The 19,714-nt window shown below is 41.9% G+C and overlaps 1 protein-coding gene across 1 annotated transcript; it reads left to right on the top strand.

Moving 5' to 3' along the window:
* Window positions 1–1,998: 1,998 nt before the first annotated feature.
* Window positions 1,999–17,949, top strand: LOC123078690 (uncharacterized). Its single transcript, XM_044501278.1, has 21 exons — window positions 1,999–2,359; window positions 2,484–2,568; window positions 4,113–4,152; window positions 4,244–4,492; window positions 5,204–5,303; window positions 5,377–5,451; window positions 5,808–5,906; window positions 6,468–6,584; window positions 6,672–6,787; window positions 6,894–6,993; window positions 7,531–7,880; window positions 8,271–8,601; window positions 10,212–10,408; window positions 10,607–10,825; window positions 11,433–11,619; window positions 13,039–13,286; window positions 13,467–13,559; window positions 13,641–13,742; window positions 13,923–14,292; window positions 14,581–14,718; window positions 16,933–17,949. Exons 1-21 carry the CDS (start codon window positions 2,228–2,230, stop codon window positions 17,671–17,673), a joined length of 4,089 nt encoding a protein of 1,362 aa, XP_044357213.1. The 5' UTR covers window positions 1,999–2,227; the 3' UTR covers window positions 17,674–17,949.
* Window positions 17,950–19,714: the final 1,765 nt, after the last annotated feature.

Genomic DNA, 19,714 nt, shown 5'->3' with positions numbered 1-19,714 from the left:
GTAGAATTACGAGGAATTATGAGTGTGACGATATTCATCAAACTCACCAGGCAAGTTACACCTTGATCACCTTTTATCCTATTTTTTCCATGCATGTAGTTTTATGTGACATTATGCACATGTGTAGGAATATTATGGTAATATGTTATTGCTATTGAGATTCAACTTAGTATGGCCTTATTGTAGAATGTGGTAGTTGTATTCTTGCAATGCTATGTAGACAGGGATAGATTCATGTATTCATCGAGATTATGTGATGACTTATTAATGAAATGAGTAATATCTAAAGATATAATTCACCTCTGAGCGGAAGTGGTATTGTTGGGTGTCTTCAAGAACATCATGGTTTCTACCCTCTGAATGCAAGTGGAATGCCTCACAGGTTCAAAAAGATCACACAGACTTAGTGACTACCAGTTCCCATGCACAACCACTAGCTATATGGGTTTTGCCTTAGTTGAGTAGGTTGTGTGAACCTCGCTTGGGCAAAGCTAGCAGATATAGTTTTTGAGTAGGTGTACTAGCTGCCAGTGGGTGGAGGGGAATGCTTCTGAAAGACTTCGTCTCAATCTTAGGGTTGAGTCTAGCGGGTAAAGTGTACAAACCTTTGCAAAGTGTAAAAACTAATCATGATTAGTCATGTCCCCAATTACAGACGAATTGAACAGCTAAACCATTACAATTGCTGGATGATCTTGACAGATGTTACACCTTAATAAAACTCGATGGGAAACTTAATAATGGGAAAAGGTTGGAGTTAGATCAATTCAACCATATGTATTTAATTGTAGCAAGACAATTTAAATTTTGATGTAGCTATTAGGGAAAATTAGCTTTTCTGCAAAACAACCATTAGCCTATTCTTTTGATATACCTTGCATATAGAAGTAGGCCTGTTATATCATTCCCGTGTGACTTGTCAGTACATTCAATGTATTGACCTACACGACTACAACTTATCATGTTGCACGGTTTTATACAACGTGTAAGTGATACGGCGTTGGGTTACAATGTCTATACTCAACATTTGCCCGTGGTGCTGGTGGACTCCATGAAGATTTTATTTGATTTTTTGTCGTACTATATTTGTAAGCTCGCCTTGAGCTGCGCAGGTATGTAATATTGAAATTATGAATCTACGATTTAATATTTATGACACATGGTTTATTCTTGATATTACATCATGTATTATGTGTGCTACCTATTGATCTAAGGCCCAACACTTTGAGCACAGAGACTCAAATCTTATTAGGTTGGGTCATTACATAGGTTTAGCCACACCCGAGCAACCGAGGGGTAGAAGAGAGCAGTGTCTAGGACATCCTCACATGGAAGACCCCACGGCAAAGTGCAGGCTAAAAACGTAGACTGCCTCAAAACGCAAAATGGCAGCAGCAAAAAAATCAACGATAATTAGGGTGAAAGTTTCGGGGCATATATAGACCATCAGGCACCGGAGCCACCACGAGGGAGCCCCACAAGCCCTGTGAGCCCCAGGTTGGGCCTTGGCCCCTCGGTATTCTTTTGGCACAAAAACTCCTCACCTATGTTTGTTTGATTTTTTTATAAATCTTTGCATCGTGATCCTGAAATCCCCAAAATAGCAAAAATAGGATTCAACACTTGATTAATATGCTACACCAATAAGAATTGATAAAAAGTATTCCAAAGTGTATAGAATTGATAACAATATAGACATTTTCCAATAAAAGTGTGAAACATGAACTGCATAAGTATGCTTCAAGCGTCCATCATGATGACACAAAAACTAATGCAAACAAGTAAATCTGAACTGGCTGCCTGACTTGCTAATGGACATGGTTGCATGAGTAGATTAAAAAAATTGCGGTATGATTGCATGGTAGTGAAAAATATATTTTTCGAATAGTAGAGAAATATGTAGGGTTGCAACTATCTAGAAGTAGAAATGTTTGGGGCTTCAGAATTTCCTATCAAATGCTATTTAGAAAGCCCAAACAAACAATTAAAGCAGGTAAAAGGCCATCGAAAGGGGAGCAAGCCCCCCTTACTCCCTCCGTGTCTCTTCTCTCCCGTCGGCCGTCGTTCAAGTCCCAAGTCGCAACTCAGATCTCCCCGTCCTCCCAACCCCCGCGAGCTACCACAACACTGCACATCGCCTCTGATCTTCCCCCGGATCTCTAGATCTCTCGCGCACCCACCCCCGGCCCGCTACGTCGCCGCCGCCGCACGCTGTGGCCACGGCGAGATGCTCCGCCTCAGGGCGTTCCGGCCGACGAGCGACAAGGTGGTGAAGATCCAGCTCCACCCCACTCACCCCTGGCTCGTCACCGCCGACGCCAATGACCGCGTCTCGGTCTGGGACTGGGAGCACCGCCAGGTACCAGCTCGAATTGGGCCCTCTTATACTTTTCGTCCCCATTTCTTCTCGGCGTGCTAAACCAGCTTAGCAAGCTCTGTTTGCGATCGAATTGATCTCTACTTGCTTTGGAATTGTTGGCTAGGTGATCTATGAGCTGAAGGCGGGTGGCATCGATGAACGAAGGCTGGTTGGTGTGAAGCTTGAGAAGCTCGCCGAGGGAGAAACTGGTATGCTTTGCAGTAATTCTGGTTGCAGCAGCTTGTTAGGAATGACATAGGATCGTTATGCGCTGTTAGAGTGGTAATGCTAGATTTGCTGGTTTTCTCGTTTGTTGAATCACAATGCACTGTCACTTAAATTGTTCAAATTTGTGTTTAACTGATTGCCAGAAGCCATGATGCATGTGTGGAACTAGTTTAGTTATTGGATTAGTTTCATGTAATACCATTTATTCTCACACATTCATCCTTAAAAAGTAACAGCAACGATAATTGTTGCACTGAGGGGTTTGAGAGACTTTAGATTTACTATTTTAGAGCCAATACATATTTTTGTCCTTGAACTATCATACGAAGCTCATTTTCTTTCTTGAATACGCATGTTGTATTAGAAGGAGAACGCCGATAAGGCGTAGTACAAGTAAAACCGGCGAAAAATCAAATAAATAAAACAAAATGAGATCTAGGCTAGACAAATCTAGAAACTATGTACAAAGGAAAGAAAGCCAAAGCAAACAGAAACAGAGCAAAAAGGAGACCAAATCCTATGGCTGCTGCTCCAAGGATGCAAGTCTGGTGGGCATGTGTGAGACACAGCACAGTAGCGTCCTCAAACTACAAAACTGACGGAACCAGTCCCTGAACTCTGAATTTTCGCTAGCTTACGTCCCACCGCTTATGTGGTGCTACATGTGGACCAACTGACAGTACGGCTAAGTCACTGTCCAGTCATAGGGTGCAAAAAAAAATTCAACGTTCATGACAATAGTCAACGGTAAGGAAGAGAGTTGAAATTCAAAGTTCAGGCCTTCAGGTGCCTGCTCGGTGGCTATATAGTTCAAGAGCAAAGTTGTGCCCCAAGTGGATAGTTTGAGAACCAAAGTTTGTATCATTGTTTATATGTTACCAACATCTCTAGTATAATTTTGAAAGTAATTTGCGAACTTACTTGGAAAACATTCCTCAGTCCGAACTCAACTGCAGGCTAGGTTCTAATCCGTGTCGAAGCTAGTTGTAATTTAGTTTTCATGACAATAGGCTGTTTTCTGGCTTCACAACATTCGCCTCAACCATCGCTATACATGGTTTTTGGCATAATTTTAAATAGTGGGTATGCCAAATAGTGGCACCCTGCCCAAACAGCTATAGCGGGGCCATGGCCCCCTATTTTCTAACTTTATGAGACATACATCAATACCATTTAGTGGTACCCTGCTATTTAGAACTTTGGTTTTTGGTTGTTTGCTTTATATTTTTGCATTGTTGAGGAAATCGTTGACCGGTAGCTGCTCGGTTGGCTGGGGAGTAGGGGATTAATAGGCTAATTGGCAAGTTAATCGGCCAGTTAATCAATTAATCGGACGATTTATCAGTTTATCGGCTACTCGATGACCCTACCAGTAGGGATTAATCGGCAAGTTAACTGGTTAATCGGCCGAATTCTTGAACAGGTTTTTTTTGTATTCTCTCTTTTCAAGGTGGGCATGCAAATTAGCATACTATATGAGATATAAACTTTTCGCTTAATCTGGCCTTTGTCAAAATCTGCGCAGATTCTAAAGGAAAGCCCACTGAGGCAATTCGAGGCGGAAGGTATTGATTTGAAAGTTTTTTTATTTCCGCATGGCCCTTTCACATGGTATCTTTTACCTGACATCCTATGGGACAACTGTTATACTTCAAGTGTAAAGCAGGTTTCTTTTTATGATGACGATGTACGCTTTTGGCAACATTGGCGCAATTGCTCTGCTGCTAGCGAGGCTCCAACTGCAGTTAATCAACAATCGTCCGCTTTCAGTGCACCTGCACCATCTACAAGAGGAAGACATTTTGTTGTTATTTGTTGTGAGAACAAAGCAATATTTTTGGACTTAGTGACTATGCGTGGCCGCGATGTTCCTAAGCAAGAGCTTGACAACAAGTCACTTTTATGGTATGATTACTTTGCAGAGTATACATCATTATATCTATATGTAGTTCTTTTCATTTATTCATGGTGTTTACATGGACCTAAATCAGATGTGATTGCCAGATTTAAGTTTTCTTTAATAATATTTTGGGTTGGTAATGTAAGGCATAAAATAGGAAAACCTTATTTTAGATGTGTGACACTTGTCCTGCATCAAAGTTTACAGGCTATACTGGTTGGATCCATTTCTGGCAGCTGAGTATCCCTGGATCCTCAATGTTTACTGGAAGTAATAATAATTTATCATTATAGGCGGGCATTGTATTCTTAGTTTTCACAACATCATATTTGTTCTTAAATCCTAATTACATGTGTTTTGTTGATATTAACAAATACATTTCCATTTGGTATTGGTTCCGACATTTTAGCATTATTCTGTAACTGGAACCTGGACTTGAACCGAGCTGAAATGCTACATTCATCATTCATCAACCTTATGTTTTTCTATTGGTGCTGCTGCATTTCATGGTATATTTACTTATTTATATCATATACATAAGAAAATGAATCGATCACTGCCAAGTTCTGTACAGGATTAAGAACTACAAACAGCTTGGCTTATGTTATCTACCCATCTTGAAAACCTAATTCAACATACATCTACTGAACAGCAAGTACTTTCAAACTTTAGACTAGTGCTAGATGTTGACTAAGAGCATGATTGTGCTTTTGCAGTATGGAGTTCCTCTCCAGGTCATCTTCTAGTGATGCCCCTCTTGTTGCATTCGGGGCATCCGATGGTGTGATTAGAGTTCTCTCAATGATGACATGGAAGGTTACACATCTTATACCTGCCCCCTCTGTTTCTCTGTAACTGCATTTTAAACCTAGCAGTTTGGTCTTTGCAGCTTGTGAGAAGGTATACTGGTGGACATAAAGGAGCAATATCTTGCTTAATGACATTCATGTCTGCAGCTGGCGAGGTAAATTTTCACATAGTCTGTTTTGTTGTAGGCTTTGGTCTCATCTGTTTGGTCATCAAACTGTGATTTACCCCTGTTGACTATTATGTTCATATGCCATGTGTCGTTTGTTGTACTTATCTGCTAGTTCATTGTTGTTAGTTTCTGCAGCATTTTCATTTTTCGCATGGTACTGTTGACCGGTAAGGTACTATTGTATACTCCCTCCGTCCCAAAATTCTTGTCTTAGATTCGTCTAGATACGGATGTATCTAATGCTAAAACATGACTTGATACATTCGTATTTAGACGAATCTAAGACAAGAATTTTGGGACGGAGGGAGTATTTACTAATCAATAACAATGTGTGGCTTCAGGTACATTTAGTTTCTGGTGGTAGTGATGGCCTGCTGGTATTATGGAGCGCTGATCATATCCATGACTCTCGGGAACTTGTACCTAAGATTAGTTTGAAGGTATCATTTTTAAACATTTATTTATTTATTTCTGTTTTCCCAAAATGCAGAATATTTATGTAAACCATGTAAATGTTAGAATCACTAGCTTCTCTAGCTCTCACCCTGGACTCTCTCTAAAGAGATGTGCTTCACACACACAGAGCTACTACTAGTGGGGAGCTTTATTAGATATCTCAATTGCCACAAGCTTACATTTTACATATCGGGTGCCTGCTTCTTATATAGGCTGTAGGGGAGGTGCTACAGTAGCCAACTTACACAGTTCACAGCCTAGCTGTGTACCCTGGAAACTACAGCTAGCTATTACAGCTCACTCTCATCTTCCTTAACTACTAAGTCACCCAAGACCAAAATATCCTAAAAGGGCTGCTAGTCTGTTACTACAGGACACAAGGATTATCCTAATACATTTTTCCAAACTCAAATTGACTTCTTGTTCTTCCATGCATCTGTTTGGTATATGACAAGATTAACTCTTAAGAGTAAATAACATTAGTAAGCAGTTTAGCATCTGGGTTGTTTAATACTGGCTTCTTTTTTATGGGTATCTTTTTGAAGGCTCACGATGGAGGGGTGGTTGCGGTTGAACTTTCAAGGGTAATGGGAAGTGCTCCACAGCTCATTACAATAGGGGCTGATAAAACTTTAGCCATATGGGATACCGTTACATTCAAGGTATGCACATTCAATATTTCCATGTAACTGTATGTTTTGTTAGTATTCTATAAAGATATATTATAGAGTAGCATATTTGTTGTGCAGGAAATAAGGCGCATTAAACCAGTACCTAAACTTGCCTGCCATAGTGTTGCATCTTGGTGCCACCCTCGTGCACCAAACCTTGATATTCTGACTTGTGTCAAGGACTCCCATATTTGGTATGTTTTTTTTTCTGTTTGGAATGAAAATCAGATTGTAGATATTCTGTATTGATGACAAAAGAAAAAAAACACATGCATAATTTTGCATTCTGTATTGCTACAGGGCCATAGAACATCCGACTTATTCTGCTTTAACAAGACCACTCTGCGAATTGTCCTCGCTTGTTCCTCCACAAGCCCTTGCACAGCATAAGAAACTGAGGGTATGCTTCTGGACTGATTCCTTTAACAAAAAATGTTATTTTGTCATTTCAGGTCAAGCTATTGTCTTTTCTGACTTTTATCTGATGACAGTACAATATTGTGTAAATATTTGTTTCTTTTTCATGTTCTCCCTGCTTTGGTTACTGTAGTGCTACAGAGCTAGGCATGTGCGTTGTAACTAAAAATGCGACACACAGCCAGAGTGTAAAGCTCACAACAATCACCTGTCATGTACTCATGTTGTTAGCGTTCTTTATCCATTAATTATGTTTAAGTGTTAAATGTATGCCCCGAGTGACCTGTGGATGATGCAGTTTGCAAAGGCCGTATTCCACATCGTTCTGGACTTAAAAATGGAAAGAGAATTATGATGCATCAGCAAAAGATAACTTGAATCTACAAAATGCCAAAAATAAATTAATCTGGTTTACGGTACTCCATGTCGCTGAGGGAATGCTGGTTCCATTTAAAGATAAGCCACCATGGTACATGTTGTCAAACATGCTAATATAGTCTGAAATTTGTGACTACTCTAGGTTTACTGCATGGTGGCACATCCCTTGCAACCACATCTTGTTGCTACTGGAACAAACATCGGTATTATTTTAAGTGAGTTCGATCCAAGAGCACTACCGGCTGTTGCTCCTCTACCAGCACTGACAGAAAGCAAGGAACACTCTGCTGTTTACATTGTTGAAAGAGAACTTAAGTTGCTGAATTTCCAATTGTCAAACACAGCAAACCCGTCCCTTGGAAGTGCATCTGAAGCAGGAAGATCAAGGAGTGAATCTATAGATCAGCTGATAGTTAAGCAAAGCAAGAAGCATATCAGCACACCCGCTCCTCATGATTCATATTCAATTCTTTCAGCTAGCAGTTCTGGAAAGTAAGTATTTCTGCCATCTTATCACCTAGCACTTGACTACTACAAAAGATAGAGACAACTACACACTCGGTTTTTCTATTTCATGAATCTCTTGTTGGCTGCAGTACACATGCCCCCTAGCTGAATACTTTCTAGTCTTTATTCTGGATACTGTTGCATTATACACTGTGCGAGAGGTTTAGTGTTAGATGGTAGTTATTTCGCCCGTTATGTGCTGTGAGTTATTTGTTGCAATCTGTGAAAATTTAGAAGTCAATGTTTGCAATGTCTATTCTGTTTTGCCATGTCCTAATGTTTTGTGGTGCTTGTGTAAGCTATAGTTAGTTGCTCTGTAGATATATCTTGTGATTTCAAATAAATTTCTAAAACAAAGTATTTACTTATATGCAGGTATGTTGCAGTTGTATGGCCAGACATTCCTTCATTCGTTGTGTACAAAGCTAGTGATTGGTCAGTTGTTGATTCAGGCACGGGAAAACTTTTTGCATGGGACAGCTGTCGCGACAGATATGCTTTGGTCGAGAGTGCATTGGCTCCAAGGATGCCACTTATTGTGAAAGGTGGTTCCTCTAAAAAGGCAAAAGAAGCAGCTGCAGCAGCAGCTCAAGCAGCAGCTGCAGCTGCTAGTGCTGCTTCTTCAGCCACAGTACAAGTTCGCATTTTGTTAGATGATGGAACAGCTCATGTTCTGCAGAGATCCATTGACGGCCGTAGTGAACCGGTAGGTAATTGTCATTTATGATATATTCTTTATGAACTATGGAGAATCTTTCTTTTTCTTTCAATACACCAGTTTGATGGGAAGACAGTGATTATATCTGTTTACTTTTGTGGTTGTTTCTTGATGGAAATGCAAAGATCATCGGCGTCACTTATAGAAAACCATCGTAAAATGTCTGATGCATGCTGGAAAATTTCCATCCTGAGTAGCTTAGTTACATTCAAACATTGTCGAAACAAATATTTGGCCACATTTTGACATGATGCAGTAATGTTTTTTTTGGGCGTAATAGAGCTATAATTTTGTAATTATTTGATATGAAAAGGTTCATTTTCTCTTTTCTGGGCCGAAATGTTTTTAGTTCATTTAATGTTACTCTTTACCATACAAATTACAATGTGAAATTTATTTCTGATTATATCGTGCTTGGTTAATTATACTGATTACTTATTTTAAAAATCTGTTGGCGTTGCCATTGTTCAGGAAATGCCTGTGCTTTAATACCGTGTTGTAACTGTCTTGCATACATCGTTGCTGAAACATAACGTGATATGCAATGCTAATTTAGATGTTCGCATGGTTGCGTGTGTCAGAATAATTGTGACTTGATTCGTTCAAAGTCAGTTGTATTAGTGCGCGCGGCCGGAGCGAGCTAGACGCGCAAGTCTGTTAGCCGTGCATGTAGTTTGGCGCAATCAATTAGGTTGCTAGGAGTCCTAGTCAAGTGGATAATGGAGAGATTCCAGCAGGTGTTGCGTGGCTTTGGACGTGGATATAGGTAGTTTGTTTGCATGCATCCACGAGGATAGTGGCTGGTTGTGAGGCCGGGTCGTGCGTGCACAGGTTAGTGGCATGTGTATGCGTCTCCTATTTAAGGTGTAGCCAGAGGTGCGTGTGTGCGTTCACCGTGAGGAGTAGTAGCCGGAGTTAGTCTCCAGGCGTGTGTAGTCTCCCATGTATGTTGGTGTTTGTTATGTGCCCAGTTTGAGTAAAGAGAAGCTGTTCGTCGACGAGGCGTATGTCGCCGAGGCGTATGTCGCCGTAAATACTCGTGTGCTCGAGTTCGTCTCTTCCGTCCGGTGTTCGTGTCGCCGGAGGGCTGGTTCGGCGTGTGTCGCCGGAGCTTCATCGCAACAGCGTGTTCTTGCTTCCACCTCATATCCTTGGTTGACCAGTTAAACGAATCTTAACTTTCTGATGGTTCTTTTGGGCTCCTTGTGAGAGAAATTTTTATAGCACTTTTGTGGGATTTCAATCTATAGGAATTTTTCCATTAGAGGCCATTTAGATCATAAGACTGACAAAGTCCTATGGATTGCTTTCCTGCGCCCCAGTTCTATAGATTCCTAGCGAGAGGTTTGACCTAATTGAATTTTCCCTTCATTCCTGGATGCACCTTCTCTCTCTTGGAATTCCTGCAAAAATCCTGTTGAGCATCGAGAGGGCCATGTCTGCAGTTTTCGTTTCCTGTAGGGTCATCAAGACATGGCATATCAATTCTTATCCCTGTTTCTTAGAAATTTTGAATCCTGCATTCCAAAGAGGTTTAGTTTAGTGTGTTACTCTTAGTGTTATATTGTTTCAAGAGATTTATGGTTCTGTTCTTGCAGGTCGTTGGCTTGCATGGTGGTGCTCTGCTTGGTGTTACATACCGAACATCTCGTAGAATCAGTCCTTTGACGGCCACTGCTATATCAACTGTTCAATCAATGCCCCTATCAGGCTTCGGAGGAAGTGGATCATCTTTTGCTTCGGATGACCCATTTTCCTCCAGAGAAGGGCCGCCCCAAAATTTCCAGTTATACAGGTATGTATGCACCTAGGTATTTCATGCTTTCTGCATATCCAGAAAGTTCATTTATTGGCGAATGTGGAATGATCCTATGCTACGTATTATTACTTGTATTAACTTAGCTAACTTTTTTCTTTACTATACCCATGATATTTGCAGCTAATGTTTGTGTTACCCCAAAACTGCCTACTTAACTACATTTGGTTGGTGCAGCTGGGAGACCTATCAGCCCGTAAGCGGCTTACTTGCACAACCTGAATGGACTGTGTGGGACCAAACTGTTGAATATTGTGCATTTGCTTATCAGCAGTACATTGTAATTTCTTCCCTGCGACCTCAGTTTAGGTATCTTGGGGATGTTTCAATTCCTTCTGCTACTGGTGCTGTTTGGCATCGTAGACAGTTGTTTGTGGCTACACCAACAACCATCGAGTAAGTTAACCCTTTTGTGTATAGTCCGAATAATTCATTTAGTGCCCCCAATATTTTCGTTATCATGTGTGCCCAATTTATGCTGCTGAGTCTGTTTGAAACTCTTGATTGTCTTCTAATAATGCTACACTTGGTGTGCGATGCAATATGGTAAATAGAAAAAGTGCCGTAGGAAGCTTATGACTCTTTGCGTGATTTACGTCATGTTGCCCAATAAATTTTGAAGACCATTTTACAGTCATGAAGTTGTATTGTAATATAATTTACATCCAATGGCTTAGAAAGTGGCAGTGCTAGGATATTGAGAAGGCAGCTACTTATATATTACTCCCTCCGTCCCGAAATACTTGTCATGGTTTTAGTTCAATTGAACTAAAACCAGGACAAGTATATTGGGACAGAGGAAGTAGTTCTGTTTAATTTTTAATTTTAAAGTGCTATTATTTTGAATTTTTGTTGTGGGTAAAATGGATTTGTGGTCTAGGTAGATTTTTGCCAGCAAATGATGTTTTCATGCTTTGACAGCACTCCTGGCTCTCGGAAAAAAAGCTTTGGTAGAACATGGGACTTCTTTCTATCTCTTGAACTTTTGAACAATATTTTGCAGGTGCGTCTTTGTTGATGCTGGAGTTGCTGCCATTGATATTGAGACAAAAAAGAGGAAAGAAGAAATGAAAGCAAGAGAAGCTCAGGGTCGAGCAGTTGCAGACCATGGAGATTTGGCTCTTATCACAGTCGAAGGTCCCCAGGTCACTGCAAGTGAAAAAATATCATTAAGACCTCCTATGTTGCAGGTGCGTATTTGTGTATGTTGAATGCTGCTAGTAATCCTTTTTGACTCTATTTTAGGAAACACAATGAATAAAATTTGCGTGCACAATTGAATGAAGATTTCTTCTATACCTGGTAGTGAGTTCCCCTACTTGTTTTATCAATGGTTAAATGGTAACAAGAGCACTTGCTTTCTCTAGAAAAACTAATTAGTAACAAAAATTGCATATTCAAAGGAGTGTTTCATACGTGGGTCATCACAAAAGCATTTGCATTCTCTTGAAACAAACTAGATGCACGGTGTACAGGAACCATATGTACAGAACAGTAACCAGCAACTTGTATTACAGTGCTCTTTGTACGGAGGTTTCGAAAATCCCTGATATATATATATCAAAATATACACATTCAGATTCTAAAAGTATAAATATTCAGATTCTTGATTATCAATTTCTATAATCACAAATTGGGAATAGAAAGCCTGCTAACCAACCAGGAGTTACTATCGGCTGAAGTAGTTTGACATGTTAGTTATTCAGTTCTTGGCTGCCGGCGGTAGCACTATGCGCGTGAGCCACGCTTCTACTTGCTCCAAGGGCCTCCCGACACCGACAAAACCAGTCGGGTCGCGGCCTCGCCACACCTGTGGGCGGCGTAGGGTGGAGGACTGCGGCGCTGGCGAAGAACAGGGAGTGGCTTGACTTGGACGGCGGCGGTTCAATTTGGACGGCTACCCACGGTGCTCGGTTGCGGCGGAGAAGATGAGAAGGAGGAGGAGGTGCACTACGTGGTGGTTAGTCGCTGGAGTAGGCAAGAGCTCAAAGCAGAGGAGACTGCGCGGGGAGGTGAGGTGAGGAACTCCGGCGAACAGGGCGGTGGTGGGGATGGGCGTGGCGGCGGCGCCGACGCTGGGATCTAGGAAGTGATGCGAGGCAGTGAAGGGGCTCCGGCGGCTGTGGTTTCCTTCGTCGCAAAGGGTTGAGAGAGTGGCGGCTAGGTCAAGGGGGGTTCAATTCGGGTGGGTAGCCCTCGTCGTGCATGATGGGTTGGGGAGGGCATGGGTGGGTTGCAGGGAGATTTTTCTGGGGGGTTCAATGGAGTGAACCCTCCCATCACCTGTTTGCAAGCGAGCATGGCCGAGGCCCTCTTTTGCATGAGATGGGCATGGCTGAGGAGAGCCCATACACCCTACCAAACAGCAAACAGTGGGCTGGGTAGGGAATATCTGAGACCATTCGGCCTCCCAAACACACCCTAAATGTTATTAGAAGCCAGGGTTAATAGTAGCCAGTTTTGTTATCTATGTCATTTTGATGTTCGTCACTGTGTTATACACGACTTCTCTTTACCTGTACAGCTTTCGTCTCCATGCTCCTTTTTACATATACTAGCTAGTATTATGTGATATTGTTGATTACAGCCTATACTCTGTAATTTTCCAGGTTGTTCGTTTAGCCTCCTTTCAGCATGCTCCGTCGATACCACCGTTTATAGTGCCGAAGCAATCCAAATTAAATGGGGATGATTCAGTATTCCTGAAAGAATTGGATGATAGAAGATATTCTGAAGTGGCTGTTGCTGGAGGAGGGGTATCGGTTGCAGTAACTCGCTTTCCTCCTGAGCAGAAAAGACCTATTGGGCCACTTGTCCTGGTTGGTGTCAGAGACGGAGTTCTGTGGCTCGTTGACAGGTAATACATATTGAAAGGACATCAAGAGCAGTTCCTTGATCCTTTATGCACAAGAGAGTGCTGGTGGAAATGGAAATAAAATTCACTCAAATAAGCCTAAGTTCTTAATTTTTATTTGTTCTGGTTATTTCTGAGATGCCGATTTTGATGCAATTCTGACACTTACAATATTCCTATAAGGTATATGTGTGCACATGCCTTGTCTCTCAGCCATCCCGGTATTAGATGTCGGTGCCTTGCAGCATATGGAGATCCAGTTAGTGCTGTCAAATGGTATGTGTTTATGCTTTAGAGCGTTGTATTTTGTCTACTTATGCAAGCGGTAGGAATGACAACTTAAAACCAATCATGCAGGGCTACTAGACTTGGCCGAGAGCACCATGATGACCTTGCTCAATTTATGCTTGGAATGGGCTATGCTACTGAAGCACTTCATTTACCTGGAATATCCAAGAGGCGAGAATTCTTGCCGCTTTGATTGTTCTATCGTCAGATATCATTATAGCATCGCATCATATTCATGTGTTTCTCATTATTTAACTGTATTATCATGTTTTGAGTCAAGGATATCTGTTGATATTGATAGATAAATCCTCACTATTTTCATGAGTTTAAATTTGTGCTGATATTTCTCAGGTTGGAATTCGATCTTGCAATGCAAAGCAAGGACTTGAAAAGAGCACTTGCATGTCTACTGACAATGAGCAATAGCCGAGACGTGGGACAAGAAACTACTGCTACTGATGTTACGCAGATTCTCAATTTAGCAGTAGCTAAGCAGGCTAAGCAAGAAAGTCTTGCAGATGCCGTGCAGGGAATAGTGAAATTTGTCAAGGAGTTTTTTGACCTTATTGATGCCGCAGATGCCACCGGCCAGGCTGAAATTGCTCGTGAAGTTCTGAAGAGATTAGCTGCGGCAGCTTCTGTAAAGGGAGCTCTGCATGGGCAAACCTTACGAGGTCTGGCACTACGTCTTGCAAACCATGGGGAACTTACTAGACTATCGGTATGTTACTTTGACCTAATAATATTTTACTGTTAGAATTCGGTTCTCGGCCATAATGGTGATTGCCATCCATAATGACAGTTATGAAATGCCATGATTATGGAGTACACCATAGACCACATGCCTACTATTGGCAATTGTTTCTGGAATATGGCAAGACACCTTGTTCATACATGCATGCTAAAACCTGCTGTTTCTTGTCTGTTGACGCATTATGTTTCGTTTATGATGATTTGCACATGTTAGAGCTTCTTCGGAGCAATTACTAATACTGTTGCACTTTTTCAGGGTTTAGTGGCCAATTTGATTACAGCTGGCCATGGACGTGAAGCAGCATTTGCAGCTGCAGTTCTGGGTGATAATGCCCTCATGGAGAAAGCATGGCAAGACACAGGAATGCTGGCTGAGGCCGTTTTACATGCTCAAGTAAGTTTTATATTGAATTCCATTCGAAGAGCACTGGTGTCAACCAATCATCTTAGCCATCCATAATCGTTAGATCCAATGGCTAAGAAAATAAGTTGGTCATGCGTATGGCCTATTTGGTAGGTATCCAGATCATTGTTTTTGCAGCTCTCTCCTCTTGATCCACCGAGGATCTGAATCTATCTGGTAAAAGCATTCAGCTACTAGTTGGCTCCAAAAACATTGAAATGGTGGTTTTGGAATAAATAGACCATAATACCCTTGGTTCCAACACCTGGGACTAAAAGGGCACGCAATTGCTGGCTATCTTTTTAATTTTCTTAAGTTATTCGATTCCTTGTGCATTTTAATGGACAAAATATAGCGTCCCTCATACCTCAGTGAACATGGTATACTTTGCACTGTGATTGCACTACATAATGCTTCTTGTGTATACACACTTTTTACTGTCAACAAGCTTTCAGGTATGCCTGGTTGGAATGTGCAACAATATCTAGTCCATATACTGTTACAACATGTTTGGTTGGGGGTAGTTAGAGTTAAGGATGGAAATTGAAGGGTACAGGCTTTAAATCTAGGTATGGTTAGAGGGAATGGTAATTGAGGAGGGATTAGGTATTGGAGTTGAGAATGCAACTCCCACAGTTTAAACAACAGGGGAGGGGGTGGAAATTGTTTTAGTGATTCATCTTGGCCCTTCATCACAACTTATGTTATCGTCCCTTATCTAATCCTCATCAATTCCTACTAACCCAAAAAGGGGATGAAGTTCTCCCTCCCACACGTAATTTCTGTTAGATACCAAACAATGGTTTGGAAAAAACCCTGACACACCATGTGTAATCTCAATACGATTCCTTCTAAACTCCCATTCACCTTCCCAATTATGCCAGACACGCTGTTAGTAATTTGTCTAGGCATACACGTACAGAAGAGCCAACAATTTTCAATGATCAAGCCTGATTTGCTTCAGTTTAACATCAAGTGGTTGCTTACAGTCCACAACAGAGATCAAAATTGCATGAATTACATTCGTTCAATACACAAGGAATCACACACACGCAATGTAGTGCATCCTGGCACATGATGCGACACAAAATTGGATCTGGGCACACATTCAGTTCATCTCCATGGATCTTGCAAAGGGAAGACATTAGAAGAGCAGCGCAGCAACATGGATCAGTTTTTTGGGGGCGTCATATGAGTAGGGGTTTGGTGGTGTGATGCCTCGATGCGAGGAACAGAGTAGGTGGGTATACGCGGTGCAGAAGGCTGTCGCCGATAGTTACTGGTACTGCTCGTCGCCGCATGAACTCGTGCCGGTAGGAATAGGCAGCTCTTGTGCTCACCGTCGTCTATAAGTTCAATGTACGGGGGCTAGAAAAGGTTAGAAATGATATATCAAATAAACCGGTATATGGGGTTGGAGATGGCTTATGGCATCTGCAGGTAAGTTGACCCATCTCCTCTGGACAGATTTGTTTTGCCCTGTGAGGATTTACGGAGAGGCCGCTCCTCCGTTCTAGTTGTTTTTCTGCCCCAGCTCTTGCCTGCTCCATGGATCTCCTTTTCAGGAGCCAGATGTGTTTGGCTTGGCCCCTTCGGCTACCATCCAGAATCTCAGTTCGGGAGCCGTACCGATAATGCCCTTATTATCTGCTACTCCTCGATTAATTGCTTCAAATATCAGAACACACTCCTACCCATAGTCCCTAGAAGACTTAAAAGCACCACCAACACCCTGCCTCAGATGCAAGTGTTTTCTGCTCTGCCTATATGACTTGTTCTTCCTCTCCTTCCCTTGATACCCTATTCTCCTCAATTGATTTCTGTATATTCAGAATGCATGACTAAATGATTAAAAAGAATGGAGTTGATGCACCTCCTTGCAGTTTCAAGTTTCACCTAGCATGAGATCAGTCCATCTATTATGAAGAACTGGTTCGTCCTCCAAAATATTATAATATTACAGATCATTGTGGCCGGAGGTTTGGTTTATATAATTCGTGCAAATACATTGCAAAGAACTTGTATGATTGCTAGTGACGTCATTGCTCGTGAGATAGCTAAGCATTACGGTTGTCTATAATAAATGATTTCAATGCATTGTGCTGCTGCTGGTTCCCCTAAAGATGACGTTGCCTTTTTCACTTTGCCGAGTGATTTACAATGAGTATGATTTTCAAGTTCTTACAAGGATCTTCCTCTCTCTAGGCCCATGGTCGTCCATCGTTAAGGAGCTCAGTCATAACATGGAACAAGATGCTACAAAAGGAGCTGGATCACACGCCAACCGTAAAAACCGATGCTGCAGCAGCATTCTTGGCTTCTCTTGAGGACCCGAAGCTCACTAGTTTGGGAGAAACTGAGAAAAAACCACCAATTGAAATACTTCCGCCTGGAATGCCGCCTCTATCTGCACCTCCCATTATTATTAAAAAGGCTGCTGCAAAACCTGGGCTTCCTAATGCCGCACAGACCCCAACTGCAGGTGCTCCCATGAATCAAGGCACCCCAATGGCTCAAGGTACTCCCATGAATCACAGCACCCCAATGGCCCAAGGTACTCCCGTGGCTCAAGGTGCCCCCATGGCTCAAGCCCCTCCTGCTCCGGCACAAAGCACCGATGAGGTAAAGCCATCGGAGGCTACAACAGCTCCTGACAATGTGGAGGCTACAGCAGCTACCAGCAATGCCGAAGCTACTGCAGCCCCTGGTACTGCGGAAGCTACAGAAGCTCCGGTTCCAGACCCAACAAGTAGCAGTCCTGACGCTGCTGATGCTCCAGCTCCAGCTCCTGCTCCAGCAGCTGATTCCAGTGGCACTGATGCACTTGCTGTTACTCCCAGTGATTCTACAAATGATGCACCTTCTACCAAGGAACCAGAGACACAAGATAAACCACCTTCAACAGAGGCGTCGCCATCACCTCCACCCAGTATTTCTGCTGTATAAAAATATTTCTGATTCAGTTCTCATAGCAGTGTGCCATTTTTTTATGTGTGCTGATTCCTTTGTCCCACTGTAATTTGTTAAATGTAGTGCTCAAAAGACGACGAGCAGTATGTGAGTAGCCATGTACATCTGCTGTTCTCGTCAGGAAGAGAACTATACCGCGACTGCAGCCGTAGCCCAAGCCTTTTGTGATTTGTCATATCATGTTGTTTGTGATTTGTCGAGATGACGGAATTGAAGTTTTGTAAGATGAGTCAATCGTGTTTGGATGCCAAATGCCGCATGTTGATGTGCCTTGGAGTTCCTGTCGTGTGACCAGTTTGTATATGGTACTCCCTCCATTTCTTTTTTACTTTGTGCATCACTTTTTTGTTTTTTGCGTTTCTCCCATTTAGTCTGCGCCTTACACATGTGAATCATGTATTGATATGTGTGTCTGAAGTTATATGCAGACTAAAAGGATGTTATGTGATTCATGGGAAACATGCCGCCAGGTGAAATAACATATCAATCTCTTTAACTATTAATGTCGGATATGTTTTCAGGAAAATATAGCAACGAGCCACATACTTGTTTGCCCAGAATTGAACGTGCCTGCAGCTCAGTCAAAAGTCGTCTCAAATAGCTAGTGTGTCTGAAGCGGATGGCGTAGGACGAACGATATACTCCCTCCGTTCCTAAATATAAGTCATTGGAGAGATTCCACTATGAACCACATACGGATGTATGTAGATGCATTTTAGAGTGTAGATTTACTCATTTTGCTTCGTATGTAATCCATAGTGAAATGAAACGGAGGAAGTAGTTGTCAATTCCGAGACTTCTTCTGCTTGCTTAAACACATTCGTCAACCCGAAAAAGCTATGCCACTTTCCGTGCTACTCACGCTTCAGCATACATGTTTCCAGTTGTACTGACTCACGCTTCAGCATACATGTTTCCAGTTGTACTGCTTCGCTTCGGTTTAAGAGAAGTCTACGATTAAACTTAGGGCATTGCAATCACAAGCACACGTATAAGGAAGGAAAAAAATTGGAAAGCATATCTCCATGCATCATCAGGAAGCATATTTCCATCAATTAGGTTTAAACATATTTCCATGATTCACATATTAGGAAGGAAAAAATCTTAGGAACTGAGGCTGGGGGAGACTTTGTGCAGTGGCTTTTTCCTGGAGGACTTTTTTTTTCTTTACCGTGGCTAGTTCGCTAAAGCGGTAAGGGAGGCAGCCCAAACCAGCTATCAAACAACATATATACACTGTTTGACAGGGTGGCCTCATGGGCCCATCACAGCCTCGATCAACCACATGACTTCTTTCCCAGGAAGCTTAGAGGTTTAGTAGATGCAGATGTCTTTTGTTTTGTAAATGGCACTGGTGCGGTGGTGCCTTAGCCGCAGTTCTTTCGAATTCTTGGGGTGAAGCTGTTGCAGGGACGCCGAAGTTGCTTTAGGATCTGAAGCTAATTACTTAAGTGAGCTGCACTAAGGTTATTGTGGTCCGACTGTCGAGCTGGTTGAAGCGTGCAATGGGAGGACCGACATTTGGAGCCCTAATGCAGCAATACTTGCAGATTGTTTCCACTTTTTTCAAGCATTGTCCAAGGGAAGCAAATGGATTGACACATTATCTAGCTAGGTTTTGTTATGATTGTAAAACTAGATATGATTGGGTAGATGACAGGTTTTTATTAGCACATATACTCTTAAATGTAACTCTGCCACAGTTTAAATAAAGTGCCATGAGGCTTTCCCTCAAGAAAAAAAGTGAACTAAAATTTCAGAAGCCACATAACTTCAGAAAATTCAGTTCATTTGGTTGAACTAAGATGGGTCCGAGGGTACCCCGAGGGTCACAAATTTGCATCTTTCTAGCTTTTATGACGTATCTCCAAATGATAGGATGTGTGATTTTTTCGAACTCTTTTAGCTTTTATGATGTACCTTCAAATGTATTCGGAAAACTTTGTATAATTTTTTTAGTTGAAACTTTGTATAAGGCTGGTCGTAATGAGAGTATCATCATGATACCGTATAATAA

Source organism: Triticum aestivum, chromosome 3D (genome assembly GCF_018294505.1).
Source record: "Triticum aestivum cultivar Chinese Spring chromosome 3D, IWGSC CS RefSeq v2.1, whole genome shotgun sequence".
Taxonomy (NCBI): Eukaryota; Viridiplantae; Streptophyta; class Magnoliopsida; order Poales; family Poaceae; genus Triticum; species Triticum aestivum.
The sequence above is the reverse complement of the archived record's forward strand: the minus strand, read 5'-3'. Positions and strand labels throughout refer to the sequence as shown.